This window comes from Cydia splendana, chromosome Z, assembly GCF_910591565.1.
Source record: "Cydia splendana chromosome Z, ilCydSple1.2, whole genome shotgun sequence".
Taxonomy (NCBI): domain Eukaryota; kingdom Metazoa; phylum Arthropoda; class Insecta; order Lepidoptera; family Tortricidae; genus Cydia; species Cydia splendana.
Genome location: NC_085987.1, coordinates 5,445,564 through 5,465,984, shown reverse-complemented (window position 1 = coordinate 5,465,984; position 20,421 = coordinate 5,445,564). Strand labels below are relative to the sequence as shown.

General features: G+C 40.3%; 1 protein-coding gene across 3 annotated transcripts in view; it reads right to left on the bottom strand.

The window, feature by feature from the left end:
• Positions 1-20,421, bottom strand: part of LOC134804276 (nuclear hormone receptor FTZ-F1 beta) — a 67,077-nt gene that overhangs the window by 4,245 nt on the left and 42,411 nt on the right. Inside the window, exons 2-12 of one of the 3 annotated variants that reach the window (XM_063777268.1) lie at positions 18,727-18,971; positions 14,220-14,335; positions 13,225-13,351; positions 12,230-12,411; positions 11,225-11,360; positions 9,802-9,937; positions 9,059-9,197; positions 4,850-4,980; positions 4,194-4,405; positions 3,499-3,635; positions 41-118 (exon numbers count right to left, since the gene is read on the bottom strand). In XM_063777268.1, coding sequence (XP_063633338.1) covers positions 41-118; positions 3,499-3,635; positions 4,194-4,405; positions 4,850-4,980; positions 9,059-9,197; positions 9,802-9,937; positions 11,225-11,360; positions 12,230-12,411; positions 13,225-13,351; positions 14,220-14,335; positions 18,727-18,814 — 1,482 coding nt within the window. In that variant the 5' untranslated portion in view covers positions 18,815-18,971. Of the gene's footprint in view, positions 1-40; positions 119-3,498; positions 3,636-4,193; positions 4,406-4,849; positions 4,981-9,058; positions 9,198-9,801; positions 9,938-11,224; positions 11,361-12,229; positions 12,412-12,747; positions 12,881-12,906; positions 13,030-13,224; positions 13,352-14,219; positions 14,336-18,726; positions 18,972-20,421 lie in introns of those variants that run through there. The other 2 variants (XM_063777265.1, XM_063777267.1) reach the window with 2 other exon arrangements.

Here is a 20,421-nt window from a genome sequence, read left to right as displayed (position 1 = left end):
TTCCCCTATAGTTGTACATAGTAAATAAATCAACAGTTACCTGCAATAACGGCGGAATGTCTGGCGTGAGTCGGCTGTTGCTGGACTCCCCTCGGCTGTATGACCCGGGGCCGTTCACCTGTCAACAAAAAATACTATTACTAAGAAAATAATACCTCCTTGGATGGCACGGATTACACGAAAAAATATATAAAACAAACTCTAGGGAGTGAAATACTAATTATTATTTTCTAACTTGGCTGTTCGTGTCGATGTACCTTGCACTAGGTAAATGCATGCCATGATGCCTCGGGAAAGACACGTTTTGACTGACCGCGCTGCTTAGTGCGGCAATTTCCCGCGAGGCGGCTCAGTCTGTGCGAACTCGCTTAGCGCCACTTGCACCATTCCACTAACCTGGGTTAACCGGTTAAATCTGGAGTTACCACATATGGTTACCAGTACAATTTGACACTGGGTTAACGGTTTAACCGCTTAACCACGGGTTAGTGGGATGGTGATATTGGGGCCCTTCCTGTTTCTCATTTATATAAATGATTTACCGTATTTAGTGAAGGATCACCATGATATAGTACTGTTTGCTGACGATACTTCCCTCATCTTTAAGGTCAAACGACACGAAGATGCTAACGTTCACGTAAACAGTGCTATATCAAATGTAGTACAATGGTTCAGCATCAATAACCTATTGTTGAATGGGAAGAAAACTAAATATATAAGGTTCGTAACTACCAATGTCAAAACTACACAAACGACTGTCACCATCAAAGATGAGGAACTAGAACCAACCAGCAATACAGTGTTCCTGGGTTTAACATTAGATGCCAAGCTGCAATGGGGTTCCCACCTAAATGTTCTCGCAAACAAGCTCAGTTCTGCAGCGTTTGCAGTATGTAAAATACGCCACCTAACAGACGAAAAGACAGCTAGATTGGTTTACTTTGCCTACTTTCACAGCATCATGTCATACGGCATCTTGCTTTGGGGTAGTGCTGCTAATGTCAATGCCATTTTTGTTCTGCAAAAGCGCGCCATACGTTCGATCTATAAAATGAGTGCTAGGGATTCGCTTAGAAATAAGTTCAAGGAGATTAATATATTGACTCCCAATACATTTATGAAAATATTGTATATGTCCATAAACATATAGATGACTTCAAAAGGAATTGTGACATACATAACATTAATACCAGAAACAAGGACAAACTGGCAGTGCCTGCAACACGTCTGCAAAAGATTAAAAACTCTTTTAAGGGTAACTGTGTGCGGTTCTACAATAAACTGCCAAGTAGTGTAACTGAACTTCCATTTAATAGATTCAAGAAACATATTAAGAATAGATTAATTTGTAAAGCCTATTATAATATCAAGGATTATGTAAATGACAAAAATGCCTGGGACTGAGTTGACTTACGCACTCCTATTATTTATATTGTTTCCGCTGACTTTTATATTTTTTTTTTGTGTTTGACATTGTCTTTTTATTTATTGTTAATTGTTACCAATTGTATTGTTTTTTATTATTATTATTTGTGTTTTAAACAATGATTGTAATATTTACGTATACTTTGTATGACATGTCAAAAGTGCTTATTAATTTATGGCTGCTATTTAACTGATCACCAGATTTAGTAAAATTTAATACCAAAAAAATATATTTTACCACCCTAAAATAATAAATGATCACCAAAATTATAACACCATTTTAATGTGAAATGATTACCAATTTTATTACATTTTACTATCCTATTAAAGGAAATGACACCAAACTAATCATTATTAACCCAAAAATAGTAAATGATTACCAAATTTCAAACCCCATTTTAATGCGAAATGATAACCAAATTTATACATCTTGCTATCCTATTAAAGAAAATGACACCAAAATAATCATGGTAAACCCAAAAATAGTGAATGACCACCAAAATTAGAACTTAATGTAAAATTATAACCAAATGTTTAAATCGAGCTATCCTATTAAAGCAAATGACTCCAAAATAATCATTGTAAACCCAAAAATAGTAAATGACCACCACAATTGTAACCACATTTTAATTAAAAATGTGCAAATATTTAATATATCGTTATCCTATTAAATTAATTAATCCACTTCGTCACGTTTTTCTAGTAGCATTTTATTTATGTAACAGTCGCAGTTCAAACCTAACCTAACCCACTTTTCTAGTAGCATTTCTTTTCTGCAAGGGTCGCAGTTCAAACCTAACCTAACCCACTTTTCTAGTAGCTTTTCTTTTCTGTAAGGGTCGCAGTTCAAACCTAACCTACTTTTCTAGTAGCATTTCGTTTCTGTATGGGTCGCAGTTCAAACCTAACCTAACCCACTTTTCTCGTAGCATTTCGTTTCTGTATGGGTCGCAGTTCAAACCTAACCTAACCCACTTTTCTAGTAGCATTTCGTTTCTGTAAGGATCGCAGTTCAAACCTAACCTAACCCACTTTTCTAGTAGCATTTCTTTTCTGTAAGGGTTGCAGTTCAAACCTAACCTAACCCACTTTTCTAGTAGCATTTCTTTTCTGTAAGGGTCGCAGTTCAAACCTAATTCTGTACGGGTCGCAGTGCTAACCTAACCCTAAGTGGGTTATAGCAGTTCAAACCTAACCTAACCTACTTTTCTAGTAGCATTTCAGTATGCTACTAGAAAAGTAGGTTAGGTTAGGTAGGTATGCGGTGCGGGGTACGGGGGGTGGAGCGGGAGGGGCTAGTCATTTTGGCATCATTTTACTTTATTTGGTAATATGTATACATTTTTTGGTAATCATAGTGGTTTATTTAGGTGAAAATATCGCATTAATTTGGTCTTCAAGATTTGGTGATCATTAATAATTTTTGGTGATCATTCAATATATTTGGTATTCGAATACAATTTTAAGTGCAGTCGTAATTAAAATGGTGGTACTTTTGTAATCTTAGGCCTTATTTTTTTGGTGTTCAGTAATTTTTTTTGGTAAGCATGATTTTTTTATTTAGGGTACCAAAGTATTTTTTGGTGGTCATTATATTTGTAGCCTTAATTTATTATTAAGCCTACTTGAATAAATTATTTTTGAAGTTGAAGTTGAAGGTGGCAAGTGAGCCTTAGTGTCCTGACATTCTACATGTAAGTATGAATAATTACGCAAGTGAGGCTCGAGGCGTGGCGTAGCGTAGGATACTAGCATTGGTACGTCGACCTTACCATTAAGACAATACTAAAAACCTACGTAGTAGCATAGCAGTGTCATTACAATTATGGTCTTCTGTAAAGTTACTTGCCCATTTGAGCTCTAGATTCAAGCAAAATGCATTCTTGGTGCCTTTTATGGTCTTGACATAAGTAAAGAATGTAGGGTTAGAGCGATCGCGAGGAAATGCATGTAGGTAACATCTGTCTGTACTTATATCCCGGGCCTCCTCTAAGGCAAACTCAAACGCAATCACGCAGTCGTAATGCCGCGTGAGGCACTCGCGAGGTGCCTCGTGGTGATGAATTAACTTACGCAAGTGAGGCTCGAGGCGTGTCGTAGCGTAGGAGGCACGGGTGCGGATAGTAGAGACCCAGTCGACACTGCTCCTGATAATGTGTACGAGCATTGGTACGTCGAGCGGCCGCCTCGGGTTCGATCCTCTCGTATGGCTGGAAACAAACAAAGTTGTTTGATATTTGAAGTTTAACCCTTTGAACGTCACAGCTATCGCTTGCGGCGTGTTTTCATACACCTTGGAATGCACAAAATTGGGCTGTATCCGCGCGCGTCAGTTGCCGTCTTTGATGGTCAAAGGGAAGCACATTAATATTGACACTTACTTGATATTGATTATAGGCGTCTGAACGCCGTAACGCAACCCGATAGTTATCCGCTACCTCGAATTCAAGATTTCACGTACCAGTTGCACAATAAGATTTTTTCGAAATTAGACCTGAAGATGGCGTATTTTTGGATACCCATGAACAAAGAAGACGCGCAGAAAACTTCAATAATCACACCGTAAGGGTTGTTCCAGTTTAACACAATGACGTTCGGGCTCCGTAACTCAAGCCAAACATTCCATCTGGTCATCACTTGTCCTCAAAGAGCTGCCTACAGTTTTATTTGGATTACGAGCTGCATTACGCAGCGATAATAACATAAGTCCTGCATTATAAATCCCCATATGGTCATTACGACGTGAGTGAGTGACTTTAGTGCCATACCTTCAAGTTTCATCCCAGTGCCAAGACACTTGTCGAATCTACACGCCGGGCACTTTTTCCTAGTGGCCACCGTGACAGGACAACTGCCGCCGCGTAGACACATATAGTTCTTTCTGTTTTGGACGGTCCTCTTGAAGAACCCTTTGCAGGACTCGCAGGAGAATATCCCGTAGTGGAAACCGCTTATTTTGTCGCCGCATATGGGGCAGGGGCTGTAAGAAAAAATAAGATTATTATACCATCGTCCACATCGCCAACTAACAATTAATCGCTTTTATCCCTCCGGCTCCCAGGGTTATTGGTTAAAAACAACCTTGAAGTATTAGCTAAGTTAACTCAATATTGCGTCAAAGAGATCCGATGGGTTAAGGGTGGGCTCTTTGGTGTATATGCTCCGTTTTATGGCGAATGATCGGTAATCACGTGATGCTTCCTATAGAAAACTGACGTGTCGGGCGTCTGGGCCCAAACCTGGATCGTTCTAGCGTGAGCCATGGTTAACGTCCTATTTAATGGAGATATCGAAGCGAGTTTGTGTAGAGCTAGCTGAACGCGAGCTACATGGCGACCGTGTCCTCCTCGTCGTCGGCCGGCGACGCTGGGAACACGGGGTTCTATTCCCGGTAGAGACGTTACATGGCGACCCTGCCCTTTACCTGTTAATCAGCTGCTGCCTGCTGATGCCCTGGTGGTGATGTAGACGGTCTTCGCCTGTATCCTCGTCGTCGGCCGGTGACGCGGGGAACACAGGGTTCTGTTCTCGGTAGAGGACGTGCGGATGCCGACCCTGAAACGGTTTCAACGTAGTGTTATTTTCTGGCTGTACGCGGTGTACGTTTCCTGTCAAATTTTCTACTGGTGTTTTAATTTCCTGCATCTGGTACAATTCTAGGTACTAGAGGGATAGCTGCTACTGGCCAATGATGTTACAATTGTATAGTGCATAATAGTTTTCATTCGTATTTTCTCGGAAACGTTCGTATTTGTCATGCTACTTCAGTCAATCTCAGTACTACTTTTTCTACCAAGACTGAAATAGCAAGACACGTTCGTACGTTTCCGTGAAAATACGATGGAAAACAATTATGCACTACATCTGTATATAACATGGATAGGTTATACCACAGAATACATAATAGTACTGCCGTACAGAAAGGACGCTTCCTACAAAACCGAAGTTTGACAGCGATTCAGGGTCGAATCATGCTATCCCTTTCTAATGTATGGCACTATCCCTTTCGGCTATTTAGGGTTCTCAAAATTCAAAATCCAGTTCATCTTTGTTACACTCGTTGTTAAGAACATAAGCTTGTTGTATTGTATCTCTTCCTCGCTAACACGTGCACATTTCTCCCTTGCCTAGGCGCGAATGGAGAGCAACTGTGCAATTTGTACAATTTAAGCGCTTCATTTTTTAATGCCTATAACCTAGAAGTTAGACCAAGAAAAGTCTGTAGAGATTTTGATAGCCCACGCAATGCAAGTGTTATTTTAAACGTCAAACTTCTATGAAATTATGACGTATAAATAACACATACACTGCGTGGGCTATCAAAATCGCTTCAGACTTTTCTTGGTCTAACTCTATATATCTCTAACAGCTGTCAAAGCGCCTCATAGAGGCTTCCGATGACCAGAGGGCTAGCCAATATTTTGCCCAGTGCCCAACGGATCAGCATTGCCATCCAGCGGGGCAATGCGGCCAGCCTTCTGGGCATCCTACTGAGCGACTACGGCTTAAGTCAATTTTTATATTTAAGTATAAGTTTTTATTGTTTTTATTATGTTATAAAAATGTTAATAAATAAACTTCTAATTCTAGTTGTCTACGGGACCTGATACGATAATAAATGCAACTAATATGTAAGTCGCGTATGTTAAGTAATGCTATATATCGTCTCTCAATAGTAATTTCGCTTCGTGAAATACTTTGTTCGTCTTTCGCTTTAGATCGAATGAAATTTATAATCGCATGGCCAGCTATCAGTATGTGTAAGGAAATATATTTGACGTATTTGACGGCTTCGCACGGGTCACACAAAACCACACTTAAACCTTCCTCAAGAATCACTCTAATGATCGGTGAATACCGCATGAAAATCCGTTCACTAGTTTTTGATTTATCGCGAACATACATACACACAAACGCGGCGGGGGACTGTTTTATAAGGTGTACTTATACAACACATCCAACCCATCAAGTGAAGTAAAAGTGGTCCATGTACAATCAATTAATGGTTTACCTAGTTTTATCTTGGAAACAATTAATTCCAAATAAAGCATTGTTGTATGTAGGTTGGACGTCGTGACAGCGGACATGGAAGAGAACAATCTCACACCTGAGGATGCCGAAGACCGGGCAAAGTGGAGAAGATTGAGCAGGACAGCGGACCCTGGCGCTAGGCCGGGAAAACGCTAGGTTGATGGAGAAGAAGAAAGCATTGTTGTATGTAGTATTTCAGTGAAAGGAAACTTCATGAGGATCCCGAACTAATCCCAGTCAAGTCTAGTTTACGAAGACGTCAGCTAACGCGCGCGGCTACACCCCAATATCAACCTTCGTACATTATAATAAATAATAAAATAAATAATAAATATTATGGGACATCTTACACAGATCAACCTAGCCCCAAACTAAGCAAAGCTTGTACCATGGGTGCTAGGGGACAATATACATATTTATATAGATACATACATACTTATATACATAGATCACAACCATGACTTAGGAACAAATATCTGTGTTATCACACAAACCTCTGTGTTACCGGGATTCGAACCCAGGACCATCGGCTTCGCAGGCAGGGTCACTACCCACTAGGCCAGACCGGTCGTCAAACAAGTTTCACAATGACGCGCCGCAATGAACCTAGATAACTGGATCAGGCATGAGGGGTGGGGAAATGGCCGAACGGGATAGTCTTATGTATCTTTCAGTAGGAGTAGCAGCGAAAGCACTATTATTGGTTGTCCTTGTCACAGTCTCACTTTTTTTATTCCACACCGTAAATTTAGTATGGAATGGTGGGCAACAAATAAATTCGACCAATCATAGTGTCGCATTGCGTATGTTTTATCCCTCACGGAGGCACGCGTATACCACTTCTATAGGGTCCTACCTTCTATGCGCGCCGCACACGATATGCGTAGCGTTCAAATTGAAAGGGTTAACCTGGGTCCGTAGCCAAGGTGCAATCGTTAACGCGCCCTAGCGAACGAAACGCAACTGTCACTGTCACACTAGTGGGGAATAGTGATAGAGAAAGATGACCTCGCTACGCTACGGAGCGTTAACGATTGGCACGTTGGCTACGCACCCAGTACCTGCTACATTTCTAATTTAAAAGGAGAAAACATTAACGTCCATAATCGAATTTCGCAATAGGCAAAATATAAATCCTGTATTTTTAACAAATTGAATAAATAAAATTGTAAATCGCTTGAGCATTTCGTCGGGTGACAAGCAAAAGTCACTAACTAACATCATTGAAATTATTGGACAATAAACCGTGTTACAAGTGTAATAAAGTGCATTGTTACTTTAATTTATTGATAGTACTTTGACTTTTGCTTGTCACCCGACGATTTATTTTGTGACAAGCATGAATTAAGACATAAAACCAAAAACAAAAACATTGACACCTAATAAAGTTAAAATATTCATGCTATTTCATTTCTAGAATACGAGTAATATCTAACATATTTAAAATAAAAACAATCGCTGGTGCATAAATTTGCATAACAAAATCCATAATAATTTTATAACAAAAGTACATAGTTATTAAAAAAATCGCTTTGCCATATTTATAGGTGCAATCAACATAAGGAATACTCAAACGCATAGAGTAGGAAAAATCTGACAGCTGATATAGATGGCGTTGTACAGGCCCGTTCTTAGTTCGACAATCCAGTTAAGTACCACAATTAGCGCCGTACTTTTAAATGTCAAAGCGGCTACAATATTTGACTTTTTTTGTCTATGGTAATACTTAGTCTAAAGCACAACAAGACGAAGTGTAAAGTAAGAACGGTAATCACGAAGAATTTCGTACGTTGACCGCCATATCATGTCTTTATAAGCCGATGGTCCTGGGTTCGAATCCCGGTAAGGGCATTTATTTGTGTGATGAGCACAGATATTTGTTCCTGAGTCATGGATGTTTTCTACGTATTTAAGTATTTGTATATTATATATATCGTTGTCTGAATACCCACAACACAAGCCTTCTTGAGCTTACTGTGGGACTTAGTCAATTTGTGTAAGAATGTCCCTATAATATTTATTTATTTTATCGCAAGCGCATAGTTATATGGCTGTCCTGCTGATGATGCCGACGGTCAATGCCACTGTGCGAGCGGTAGAGATAGGAAATGCGGGTCAATGTACGAAAATCTCCGTGTTTAGCGTCCTTACTTTAGTTTGTAGAACCAACATCGCGTTGTAAGTGTATTACCAGGACAGGTGAGTGCATGGGTAAGAACTCTGAGCTGTAAGAGTGCGGTGCGTCGCTGTTGTTGCGAGAGAGAGACGGAGTGTAGTGCCGCATTTGGGATTTTTGATATTTTGTCTCTCACTAACATTAGTATAGTTGTTCATATCTTAATTAAATCTAGTTAGACCGAAGTTGAGATCAATATATATTTCAAGTTCTAACATGAGTAGGATCGACCAACGGGTCATGAAGTTAGGAAGCCTAAAATAAGTCGCTTAGGCCCACTTGCACCATTCCAATAACCCGGGGTTAACCGGTTAAACCTGCAGTTACCATGTTTACCCATACAATTTGACTTTTGACTTAATTTGACTTAACCCCGGGTTAGTGGCATGGTGCAAGTGGGCCTTAGCGAAACATTACGTGTATTACCTGGACAGGTGAGTGTGTGGGTGAGAACTCCGAGCTGTAAGAGTAACAGGAAGAGTGCGATGCGTCGCTGTTGTTGCGAGAAAGAGACGGGGTGTAGTGCCGCGACGCTCGCGGACTGGCCGATGGGCTGCTGTAGACACTGGAAAGAAACAAATGAATGTCAAATGGGTAGTAAATTAGAAGTCTTGCTATTTCAGTCAGTCTCGGTTTAAAAAGTACTGAGGTTGAATGAAGTAGCATGACAAATACGAACACTTCCGAGATAATACGATGGAACACAATTATGCACTACATCTATACAGGTAGTACTGAAACAAGAGGACTCGGGACGTCACGTATAATTAATCAAAGAAACTTTAAACTTGTTACAGTCACAGATAACGCACAAACCCGCTTTCGATCTGACGCCTGCCCTACAATGTACGGCGAATTATAACTGTCTTACTATTGTCCACAGGACGGACAACTTTAGTTCTAAAACCAGTGTATGATCCGTAAATGGTATCTTATGAATTAAATAACTGTGTAGAAGTTATTATTAACCGAAATTCACGGTGAACTGGCATTAAGGATAACTCAAAGTTAGACCGGGCCGTGTCCGGGCCGGAGCTTCCAGCGCATCGTTTTCAAAGCATCTCGTGATCGCCTGTCATGCTCATATCAGTTATGTCATAGAACACGGCCCGGTCTAATGTGAGTCATCCTTTACGGAACCTATATTAGAGGGCTGGTTGTTGCCATACCTGTGTGTGTACATGGAATGGACGGCGGAATCCGTGCTGGCGCTGGACTGGACTCGCGGCAGTCTGCCCAGCAGTGGGGAGCCGTGAAGCGCGCCCAGCAACTTGTCCATGCCCACTGACGGCTCGCATTTTAGCTCTGAAAAGAGACATGATATTGACGATTTGGTATTCTTTCATCAGTTCATGGGGTCAAAATATTGATAGCAGCGGCGGTAGCACGGTCGCATTATTATCGCCTGTCACCATGCGTCATGTTCTGTAAGTATGTAAGTGCGAAAGTGAAGGGGATAGTGACAGGCGATAAAAATGGAACCATGCTGCCACCGCTGATTTATAAACGTTCGTACCAAGACAAAAGCTATTGCCTATATACGAAAGCAGTACTTATGTGACAAGTGTAAGAGATTTCCGTCACGACCCTTTCTTAACTTCGTTCCAACCGAGTGTTCCACGAGTGTAACCTATCACCAAGAGATATACATAATATTGATAATAATAGGAAAAACATTCGACCAGGTTCCTTGTCAAACACAGACTAAAGACACATAGATCTCCACCACTTGGCCGTTCACAAATTTGGTGGAGATACCTTTCCATTATGTTTCATTTTTGTGTCTGTTACCTTCCGTGATTATTTCTCACTTGATGGTCTCATCGGAAGATCAGCGCTGGAAGTCGCCAGCAACATGCTGAGATGGGGCCATTTCGTGACAATTTTATGTTACTATGTTATTTTTCTACTCGTCGACTGTAATTCTTGAATTAAGATTTCTTATACCTGCAATTGGGTATTTTTAATGACTGAATGACAACTCAACTATAATATTCTTATCGATACAGTTTAGTCAACTATTATGAAATTGACCAATCACAGCTCGCCGCGATTAAGAGGACGAAACAAAACCATAGCTCGAAATAATTATTTATTTTAGGTTGTATAGTAGAAACAATTGACTACGAAACTCCATAGACTACGAAAACCACTTAGGGTTGCTTGTTAGTCTCCATAGGCTACGGTGGCCGAAATCGAGAAAACAACTGTCTAAAAAATGAATTTAGCGCGGAGCAAGTACCAGGGCCTCATGATTTACGAGAAGGTGTCGTTGGCCAGCCCGCCGGGGCTCGTACCAGTATGAAGGTATCGCGGCTGCTTTTGTATGATTCTACTAGTTTAAAGTATTGTTTTTGTTGACGCGTAGAAAAAGTATTGTAAGTATACAATAGTGATATAATCAAGCTTTTCAATCTCGTACCTTACTTAGACAACTCAGCAAGCTTCGTTGTCTAAACACGGTACTAGACTGAAAAACTCTCTATTATATCACGATTGTATAAAATACTATTCTATGTATGTCTTTTGTCTGTGTGTTTACGAATAAAAAACTATTCTATTCTATTTTATACAAGGATACTCGGTACCCACCTGACAACTCTCGACTCTCCTTCTTGATGGTGAGGTTCTGTATCTCCCCTGAAGGCTGCGGCATGGGCTGGGCCTCCATTTTGGCAGCGGGGGACGAAGGGCGACGCAGCGGGGCGCTTTCCGTTACTACCGATATCTGAAGCAAATAGGTTCAATATTAAAACAAGCACTTATTCATCATCACTAAACGTTCCACTGATGACATCACAAGATGGTTAGCCCAACGCAGATTGTGGTGTTCACAGATTTTTCAACCCCGGGTTGCCACAGGGCATCTATATGATATCCCTGCTCCCTATTCTTTCCAAAATGACAAAGTGTAAACGTGTTATGTATTAGATTAGACTGTTGAGAGTGGTTAGTGAGATTTCTTACCTGTGGGCGCAGCACGGTTCCATTTTTATCGTCTATCACTATGCGCGTCCCTTTCGCACTTACATACTTGTTAGAACGTGACAGGCATGGTGACAAGGGATAAAAACGCGACCGTGCTACGCCACCTGGTTCATATTGGCTCATCTGATGTGGCTGTATATGTGTGTACTTGAGGTTCAGCACACGTTGGTCGTCCAGGCTTTGGAAATCCTCCGTTTTTAGGAGTTCCTGCTTGGTGACGTTGTTGCGTCTTTCTTACTATCTGACCTTCTAACCAAGATGAACTAGGTACATCTGTAGTTGGTGATTCAGGCTTTGCTGCTCTATCTCCAGCTCCTACAACTAGAAATTTCCAATCTAGAGTATAATTCCTTACCGAATTCATACTAAGGCTCCTCTGATGTGGCTGTATGGGTGTGTACTTGAGGTCCAGCACACGTTGGTCGTCCAGGCTTTGGAAATCCTTCGTTTTTAGGGGCTCCTGCTTGGTGACGCTGTTGCGCCTTTCTCACCATCTGACCTTCTAACCAAGATGAACTACACCTTCAGTTGGTGATTCAGGCTCTGCTGCCCTATCTTTAGAATTTCAAAGCTAGAGGAAGTAGACTTTATATAAGTAGAATTCTTTACCCGGTTCATACTAAGGCTCCTCTGATGTGGCTGTATGGGTGTGTACTTGAGGTCCAGCACACGTTGGTCGTCCAGGCTTTGGAACTGCTCCGTTTTTAGAGGTTCCTGCTTTATGGTGACGTTGCGGAGCGTGTCTATGGAGTCCCGAGACGATTGTAGGTCCGGTGAGCTGCATGGGTCGTCTGGAAATAATGTAAGAGGTTATTGAGAATTGTCATGTTATGATTGACAAAAGTCTAACCCTCTAATTCATAAAACTTAGTAACCTCTTCTAGTAAAGGTTAAAACAAATGACGACGACGCAAATGCAGTCGGCTTGCAGTCGGTGTGCAGTTCCCATACAAATTGCTGTCCGGTTGCTGTCCGTCTGCATCGGCACTTACTAGCCATTACTAAATTGCAATAAAGGTTAAAACATCGTACATCGGTGGACCTTATGCCTTTTGTAATAAGGTCCACTTATGTACAGTTAAAGTGTTGCTGTTTGAACACACATAATAATGACTATAGGTACTTACTCATGTTGACGCTGGTGTCAATGACCATTTAGGAGTCAGACAGCTCCCCCTCCCAGGACATGGGCCTCTCCGTGTCCCCTGGCTCGTGTCCGCTGGACGACTGCTTCTTCTTGTTACGCATGTTTTCCTGGTAACAATATAAAGAGTGACTATACTTACTCATGTTGACGCTGGTGTCTATGACCATTTCGGAGTCAGACAGCTCTCCCTCCCAGGACATGGGCCGCTCCGTGTCCCCTGGCTCGTGTCCGCTGGACGACCGCTTCTTCTTGTTACGCATGTTTACCTGGTAACAATATAAAGAGTGACTATACTTACTCATGTTGACGCTAGTGTCTATGACCATTTCGGAGTCAGACAGCTCTCCCTCCCAGGACATGGGCCGCTCCGTGTCCCCTAGCTCGTGTCCGCTGGACGACCGCTTCTTCTTGTTACGCATGTTTACCTGGTAACAATATAAAGAGTGACTATACTTACTCATGTTGACGCTGGTGTCTATGACCATTTCGGAGTCAGACAGCTCTCCCTCCCAGGACATGGGCCGCTCCGTGTCCCCTGGCTCGTGTCCGCTGGACGACCGCTTCTTCTTGTTACGCATGTTTACCTGGTAACAATATTAAGTTTAAAGTGACTTCCCATATCGGATTTCATCCATTAAGGAGATGAAATAGGTGTCGAAAGTCAGTACAAGAGTGCGTGCGAAGGGTATTAAGTTAAGTGACGACTTCTGCGCAATCGAACAATACCCGTACTTGCCCGTACCACGCTGACAGTGTCAATACCAATGCCAGTACGAGCGAGATGCATAGAAAGTAAGTTACGTTCACGCTAGCGTTTATGTCAGTGCCTAACTGGTGATAGCTGTACTGGACTGAGACTAGTATGAGTTATGAGATGAGTAGATAATTTGACGGTTTTATATTTACATTTAGGAACAAATGAGTACTAACGAAAGTGACACGCTAGTACCCCTAATGTAAATTTCATTCGATGGCGTGACATACCCGTTTGCGTCAAGTGTAATTTTGTATGGGATTTTGAGTTTCCAAAACATCCCGCTTGGCGCGCTCTTTAAAATCCCATACAAAAATAGACTTAACGCAAACGCGAACGCTCGTCACGCTATCGAATGAAATTTACACTAGGGCTTCTGACATGTGCTTTTCTGCCGCAGATACTCAGAGGGCCTACCGCGAACCACGTTCGATGCGTTGCCTCCCTGTCATACTTGTAAATTAGTATGTAAGTGTGACAGGGAGGCAACACGTCGGACGAGGTTCGCGGTAGGCTCTCTGGCCTAAATCGTACTCTCGTCATAATATTCAGATAATTTTGTGCACTTTGCCCGCTAAGCTACGTACCATCCATCGCCCACACTGATTGACAGTTTGTAAACCTTATTATAAAAGGCATACGGTCCACCGATGGACAGAGTGTTGCTGTTAGTAGGTACGTTTAGAAAGGCATTTTACCTCGTACTGGTGTTGGGAGAAGTCGATCTTGGATATCTCAGCGTCTGTAGAGTCCTCGTCGTGGGGGTCCGAGGATACGCTGATCCGCACTCCGCTCGAGCTATACGAGAATTGACCTGCAATGATAAAAACACCTTAAAATGCAAACACATAGCCGGCCTAGCCAAGGTTACAATCGCTATCGCTTCGACAACGAAAAGCTTTATGCCTCTCTATCACTCTTCCATATTAGTGCGACAGTGACAGTTGCGTTTCGTTCGCTACGGAGCGTAAGCGATTGGCATCTTGGCTACGCGGCCTGAACAATTAGTCCAAGTTAAATCTACAGCGAAATAATGGGTATTTCTTTAACCCTTGGCCTTACAAGCTCTGATAGCCGAAATGTTTAGCCAAGTTTTAACTTATTCTCTTGATGAAACTTTAAAATATTGTTTACTGTGTAGTTATTAAAAAGCTTGCGTGACATTATCAAATATTTGTACAAATGTAGTGCATAATAGCTTTCCATCGTAATTTCTCGGAAACGTTCGTAGTTGTCATGCTACTTCAGTCAAACTCAGTGCTTTTTGCGAGCCTGACTGAAATAGCAAGACACGTTCGTACGTTTCCGTGAAAATACGATGGAAAATAATTATGCATTACAACTGTAATTAAACTTTGACCCATCCTTCAGAATCGCTTAATGTATCGCAGTGAAGTTATTAAGTGAATAACATGTGCCGTGTCACGTTAAGCGAGCGGCCAATAAGTTTGATGACCGTCTAACCGCTCAAACGAACTTCGTTAACTTCGCAGACGGGTTGGGTTGACAATAGCGGTATACCTACAGACACAAAGAGAATGGAGTGTATAGAGGCGGATTGTCAAAGTAAATTATGTAGCCACTGTAAATTTACTGCCATCTTTCAACAGAATATTAAAGCCTGACCAGGAATGATCATGCGCCATGTTGCAGAATTTCATTGGAACTAATTTCTTACACTGGCAATAATTTTAATGATAGGTTTTCACTATTGTCAGTGTCATTGTGGCGGTTTACTTGAATAAAACTTAAATGTTTAATATTAAATAATAAATTACAAAAAATGGCCAAAACTATACATAATCAAGAGCATAACATTGTAAATAATGTAAGTAATAAACTGCTGGAAAAGAACCGTTCGGGAAATTAAACTATTTCGCTACGAAACATTTCCAAATTAACATCGGAGCTGACAGGTAAACAAATCAAAATGTCATTATAGTCTGGTTACGACTTGGTTATTGTAGTGTTATGTTATACAAGCGAGGAAATATTTAAGTACAGTAACAAAGCTGTGTTAGAAAAATATTTACTAGAGTCTGTTCGGAAAGAGAAGAGTCGTGGAATGTATGTGGAGGCCCAATACATTCCACGACTCTTCTCTTTCCGAACACAGACTCTATGGACAAAGATATACGTATAACATACATTTTCATTTTTAGTTTTAATCTTGTGTGGATAGATGGCAATAAATTTACTGTGATAATAACTCTCTATACACTCTATTCTCTTTGCTATGGGTTTTGGAGACGATCAATTTTGTTCATTGACAATGTAGCAGACCATATGTAAGGTAATGTTGACCTATGTGACGCGTAAGAAAATACATGAATTGTATACGGTAAAAACCCACAATAAAAAAATGTGAACACCGAATATTTGGATTCTGATTATGATTAGAGTGAATAAAAGTATGTAAGTCAAAATAACGAGTTGCCAATCCACATTGTTCAGACTATACTGAACTGTTGCCATATAAATGAGAATAATAGCGCCCTCTTGACAATGATCATATATTCCTGGTCAGGCTTTAACACTGTTAGAACGCCATTTGACTTTGATCCTTATTCTTTCACTGATATGTTTTAACCTGTTAAATATTAATTGACCGGAGCGTAGCGAAGGTCTACGTTTCGACTGGAGCATTTTGCTTTTGTATGTCCGGATGTTCTCCTCTACAAGTCGCAATTCTTAACCGAATCTCGTGAAATTTTGTGACTGGATTCTATGTCTAAATATTTTTTTTTTTGTCCGTCCGGTTTTTTGATTTTTTTTTAAATGGCGGAGTTGTGATAGCTCGCGCCTAAACAAATAGTGGTATCGGTACCATACGAGTGTTTTCTTTTTGAGATATGTTTATAGATTAAATGGCCTAAAATTCAGAAAATTTATTTCGCTGGTTTCGGAGGTATTGAGATATTTAATTTTAACTAATTTTAATTTGAGAAGGAGTAGCTAAATTTCGTCAACCCGTCTAAGAACTATTTGGCTCAGTTTGTAAACGTTCGCTTTTTCTGTTTGCACAGAGGGTCTGGGTTCGATTCCCAGTAATTGTATGCTGGGATATTATATCTTTTTGTATTTTTTTTTACACATAAATTTAGTATTGTTTTTTTTTTAATTTACTATATTTAAAGCTCTTAGCACCATGTTATTTAAAGCTCTGCTCGCGAGGTCTACAGCTCACAGAGCCACTAGTATTAACGGCATCTACTCGACACCAGGCCAAAGGTATGGTGCAATGTTATCGAGCGATGGCGTCAATACCTTCAGCCTACGCTCGAGTAGATGGCGTTAATTGACCGAAGCGTAGCGAAGGTCTACGTTTTGACTCGGGCATTTTGCTTTCGTATGTCCGGATGTTCTCCTCTACAGGTCGCAATTCTTAACCGATTCTCGTGAAATTTTGTGACCGAATTCTATGACTAAATTTTTTTTTTTTTGTCAATTTTTTTTTGGAAATTTTTAAAAATGGCGGTGTCGTGATACCTGGCCCCTAAACAAATAGTCGTATCGATATCATAAGAGTATTTTCTTTTTGAGACATGTTTACAGAGTTAATAGCAAAAAATGCAGAAAAAAATTATCGCTGGTTTAGGCGGTATTTAGATATTTAGTTTTGTATTTCCGGATGTTCTCCTCTACAGGTCGCAATTCTTAACCGATTCTCATGAAATTTTGTGACCAGATTCTATGACTAAATATTTTTTTTTGTCAATCCGGTTTTTGGAAATTTTTAAAAATGGCTGAGTCGTGATGCCTGTCGCCTAAACAAATAGTCGTATCGATATCATGAGTTTTTTCTTTTTGATATATATTTATAGATTAAATGGCCAAAAATTCAGTAAATTTGTATCGCTGGTTTCGGCGGTATTTAGATATTTAGTTTTTACTTGAGAATGAGTAGCTAAATTTCGTCAGCTTTAGTAAGAACTATCATGGCGCATTTTGCAAACGTTCGCTTTTTTGTTTGCATAAGGAGGTCCCTGGTTCCATCCCCAGTAATTGTATGTTGCTACATAACTTTTTGTAATTTTTTATACTTAAATTTCGTATCAATTGTTGTTTTTTATTTTATTTTTTTATTTTGAAAAAATGAAAAAAACGTATTTTTTATTTTGAAAAAATGAAAAAAACGTATTTTTTATTTATCAAGCGCGGGCTAAGCGTATTCGTTTATTTTTTGCAAGAGATGATGGCTTTTTGCGCTTTAAAGAAAATTTGATTCTTGAATATACGGCGCCATACCTTTGGCCTATGCTCGTCTAGATGGCGACACCATTTTATATTTAACAATTTTTACTCATATCAGTAAAAGAACATGGGTAAAAATCATATAACGTTCTAAAAATAAAAATAAAAACATTTATCCATACATATATACATTTATTGATATTTTTTTTTCATTTTCATTTTAATCCTGTATCGAAAGATTGCAGTAAATTTACTGTGACCCTCTACTACATATAGGGACCGTGCGCGTTGGGGGGTCTGCCATCTTGTGGCCTGAATCGGAAACATGTACATTGCCTACCGTTCTCGTAAGTACGTTTCCTTGTGCATAGTAGGTTCTGCCATCTCGTGGGCTACATCGGAATCATAAACTACACATCTACGCTTCGCGCCAAAGATCTGACGGCTCCTGTGCTGCCCCCTATAGTTCATGCACGTCCCCTATACACTCTATTCTCTTTAGATTTGATATTTAAATTCTTACTCGAGAATAAGTAACCAAATTTCGTCAGCTCATCTATATGCTATCATAGCGCAGTTGGAAGGACGCTTACAAGCAAGGATATGGGATAGGTACCCGGTTCGATCCCCAGTAAATGCAACTTTTTTTATTTATTTTTTGCACTTAAACATCGTATTGCTGATTGATCAAGCGAGCGCGAAGCGCGAGGTAAGCGTATTCGTTTGAGTTTTTGTTTGAACATTTTTTTAGCGGTTTAAGTTCAAGGGCATGGCTGTTCCAGGAGTCAATTTCCACTTACGTTAGGGGCTATTCATAAATTACGTCATTTCAAATTAGGGGGGGGGGGGGTCTGGACATCGGATGATGGTAGCATGACGTAGGAGGAAACAGGGTCATTTGAAGCATGATTTTTGGATGATTTTAGGGGGTCTCACTTTCTCATTAAGCAAAATGTGAGACGCAATAGAAATTGGACAGGTGGAATACCATAGACTCAATTTTTTTCTTACCATTGCTCGTCTCCGGCCCGGACATGCTTATCGTGGTCACTGACACATGCCCCCCCTCCACTTTGACCGCCTCCCCCTCAGTCGCCATCACTATTCAAACTACAAAATTCTTCCAAAAATACTTTCAAAAACGTCTATGAAAAATATCTCTCCGTGGCATCTTTCTTGTACTGTGTAAGGCAGGTTGCAGTCTTCGTTTTGTTACATGGTGTCACGAGGGATGGCTATATGTCGGCATTGTGGGGCTGGAAAGAGAGAAAAAAACTATTTAAGTCACATGGAATGTAACTACAGAGAAATTATTCTACCATCACATATTTGACAGTTATGAATTCACCCTTATAGATATGATGCTAAGATCTACCGTTTAACTGATAGCCTTAAAGTCATATATAATATATAAGGGTCAATTTGTAACTGTCAAATATGTGATGTTAGAATAATTTCACTGTAATTAAGCACACAGTACATTAGTGTGGCATGTAATATAGGTAATTTTTAGATAGCACAAGCCTAGAAGTCTATTTAATGGCTCCTCTACACGATGGCCCAGCGCTGGACCAGCGTGATGGCCATGCGATGGTTATGGCTCCTCTACACGATGGCCCAGCGCTGGACCAGCGAGATAGCCATGCGATGGTTGAAAAAAAATGAAATGAAATGTCATAAAGGGACCATCATTCAATGCGAGAGGTATATGGTATAATATGCTGCTGTCTCATCATACAGAGTCAATGTTTTCTATAAGTACAGCAGCTGATTTTTATTCGCGATGTCAGGGTTGGGCCCATAGTAAAGGTTATTCAGTATAACATACATATTCACCCCTCAGAGTTTGGTCACTGATAACAAAATCAACCTGTATAAAGTGTATGTCAAAATGTCCGTCTACCAACCCGTCACACGTTTGTATTCGGAGGTTTCGACACAGTTTGTACACGTATGTGCGACCTTGCAGCTAGTGACGCGCCGATACGAGGCAGATATCGATACTTACAGGCGTAACGGGCGTCTGAAAATATCGATATCGACATAATTTATGCGAGTGTATAGTTTAATTCATGAAACTTTACGGGCCTGATTTCGTTAAATTATGTTTTAACCCTTTCTTACAAATACATAAGTTAAAATGTCAGATAAAGACAAAAGATTCATAGCTAATTCAGGCTTTGTAACGCGTTTATGAATAACGCCATATAAAATGACCATTTAACCTCTAGCCGCCCAGACATTAAAACTTGCCAAGACAATTGCAATTTTGATTTGCGAAAATTAAGATTCAAATTAGAATGTAATGTCCTTGAGCTTTTTATAGGCCTCTGGGCGGCTAGAGGTTATCTATCATAGGTTAAAGAAATTGACAGTGACAGTGTGCCAATGGTTATATTAGTAATGTAAATAAAACACCTAGTGGTTTCACGTGCCCTTTCACTCATACACACAGCCAAGTATTTGGTAGATGTCTGGCAGGCAGCCAGTGAAGTGATACAAATATTTTCGAATCGGATATCGATACTCGCCAGAAAATCTCGTCTCATATCGATATCTATAATTGCATTTAAAGCCACGAGACGAAAGATTAGATTAGAGGCTTTCTCCATAAATATACTATACATGCAAGCTGACATTCCACATGTATGCCACATGCGGGTATATATCAAATGTTACTTAGATGTTTGGTTTCATTACTTAAAG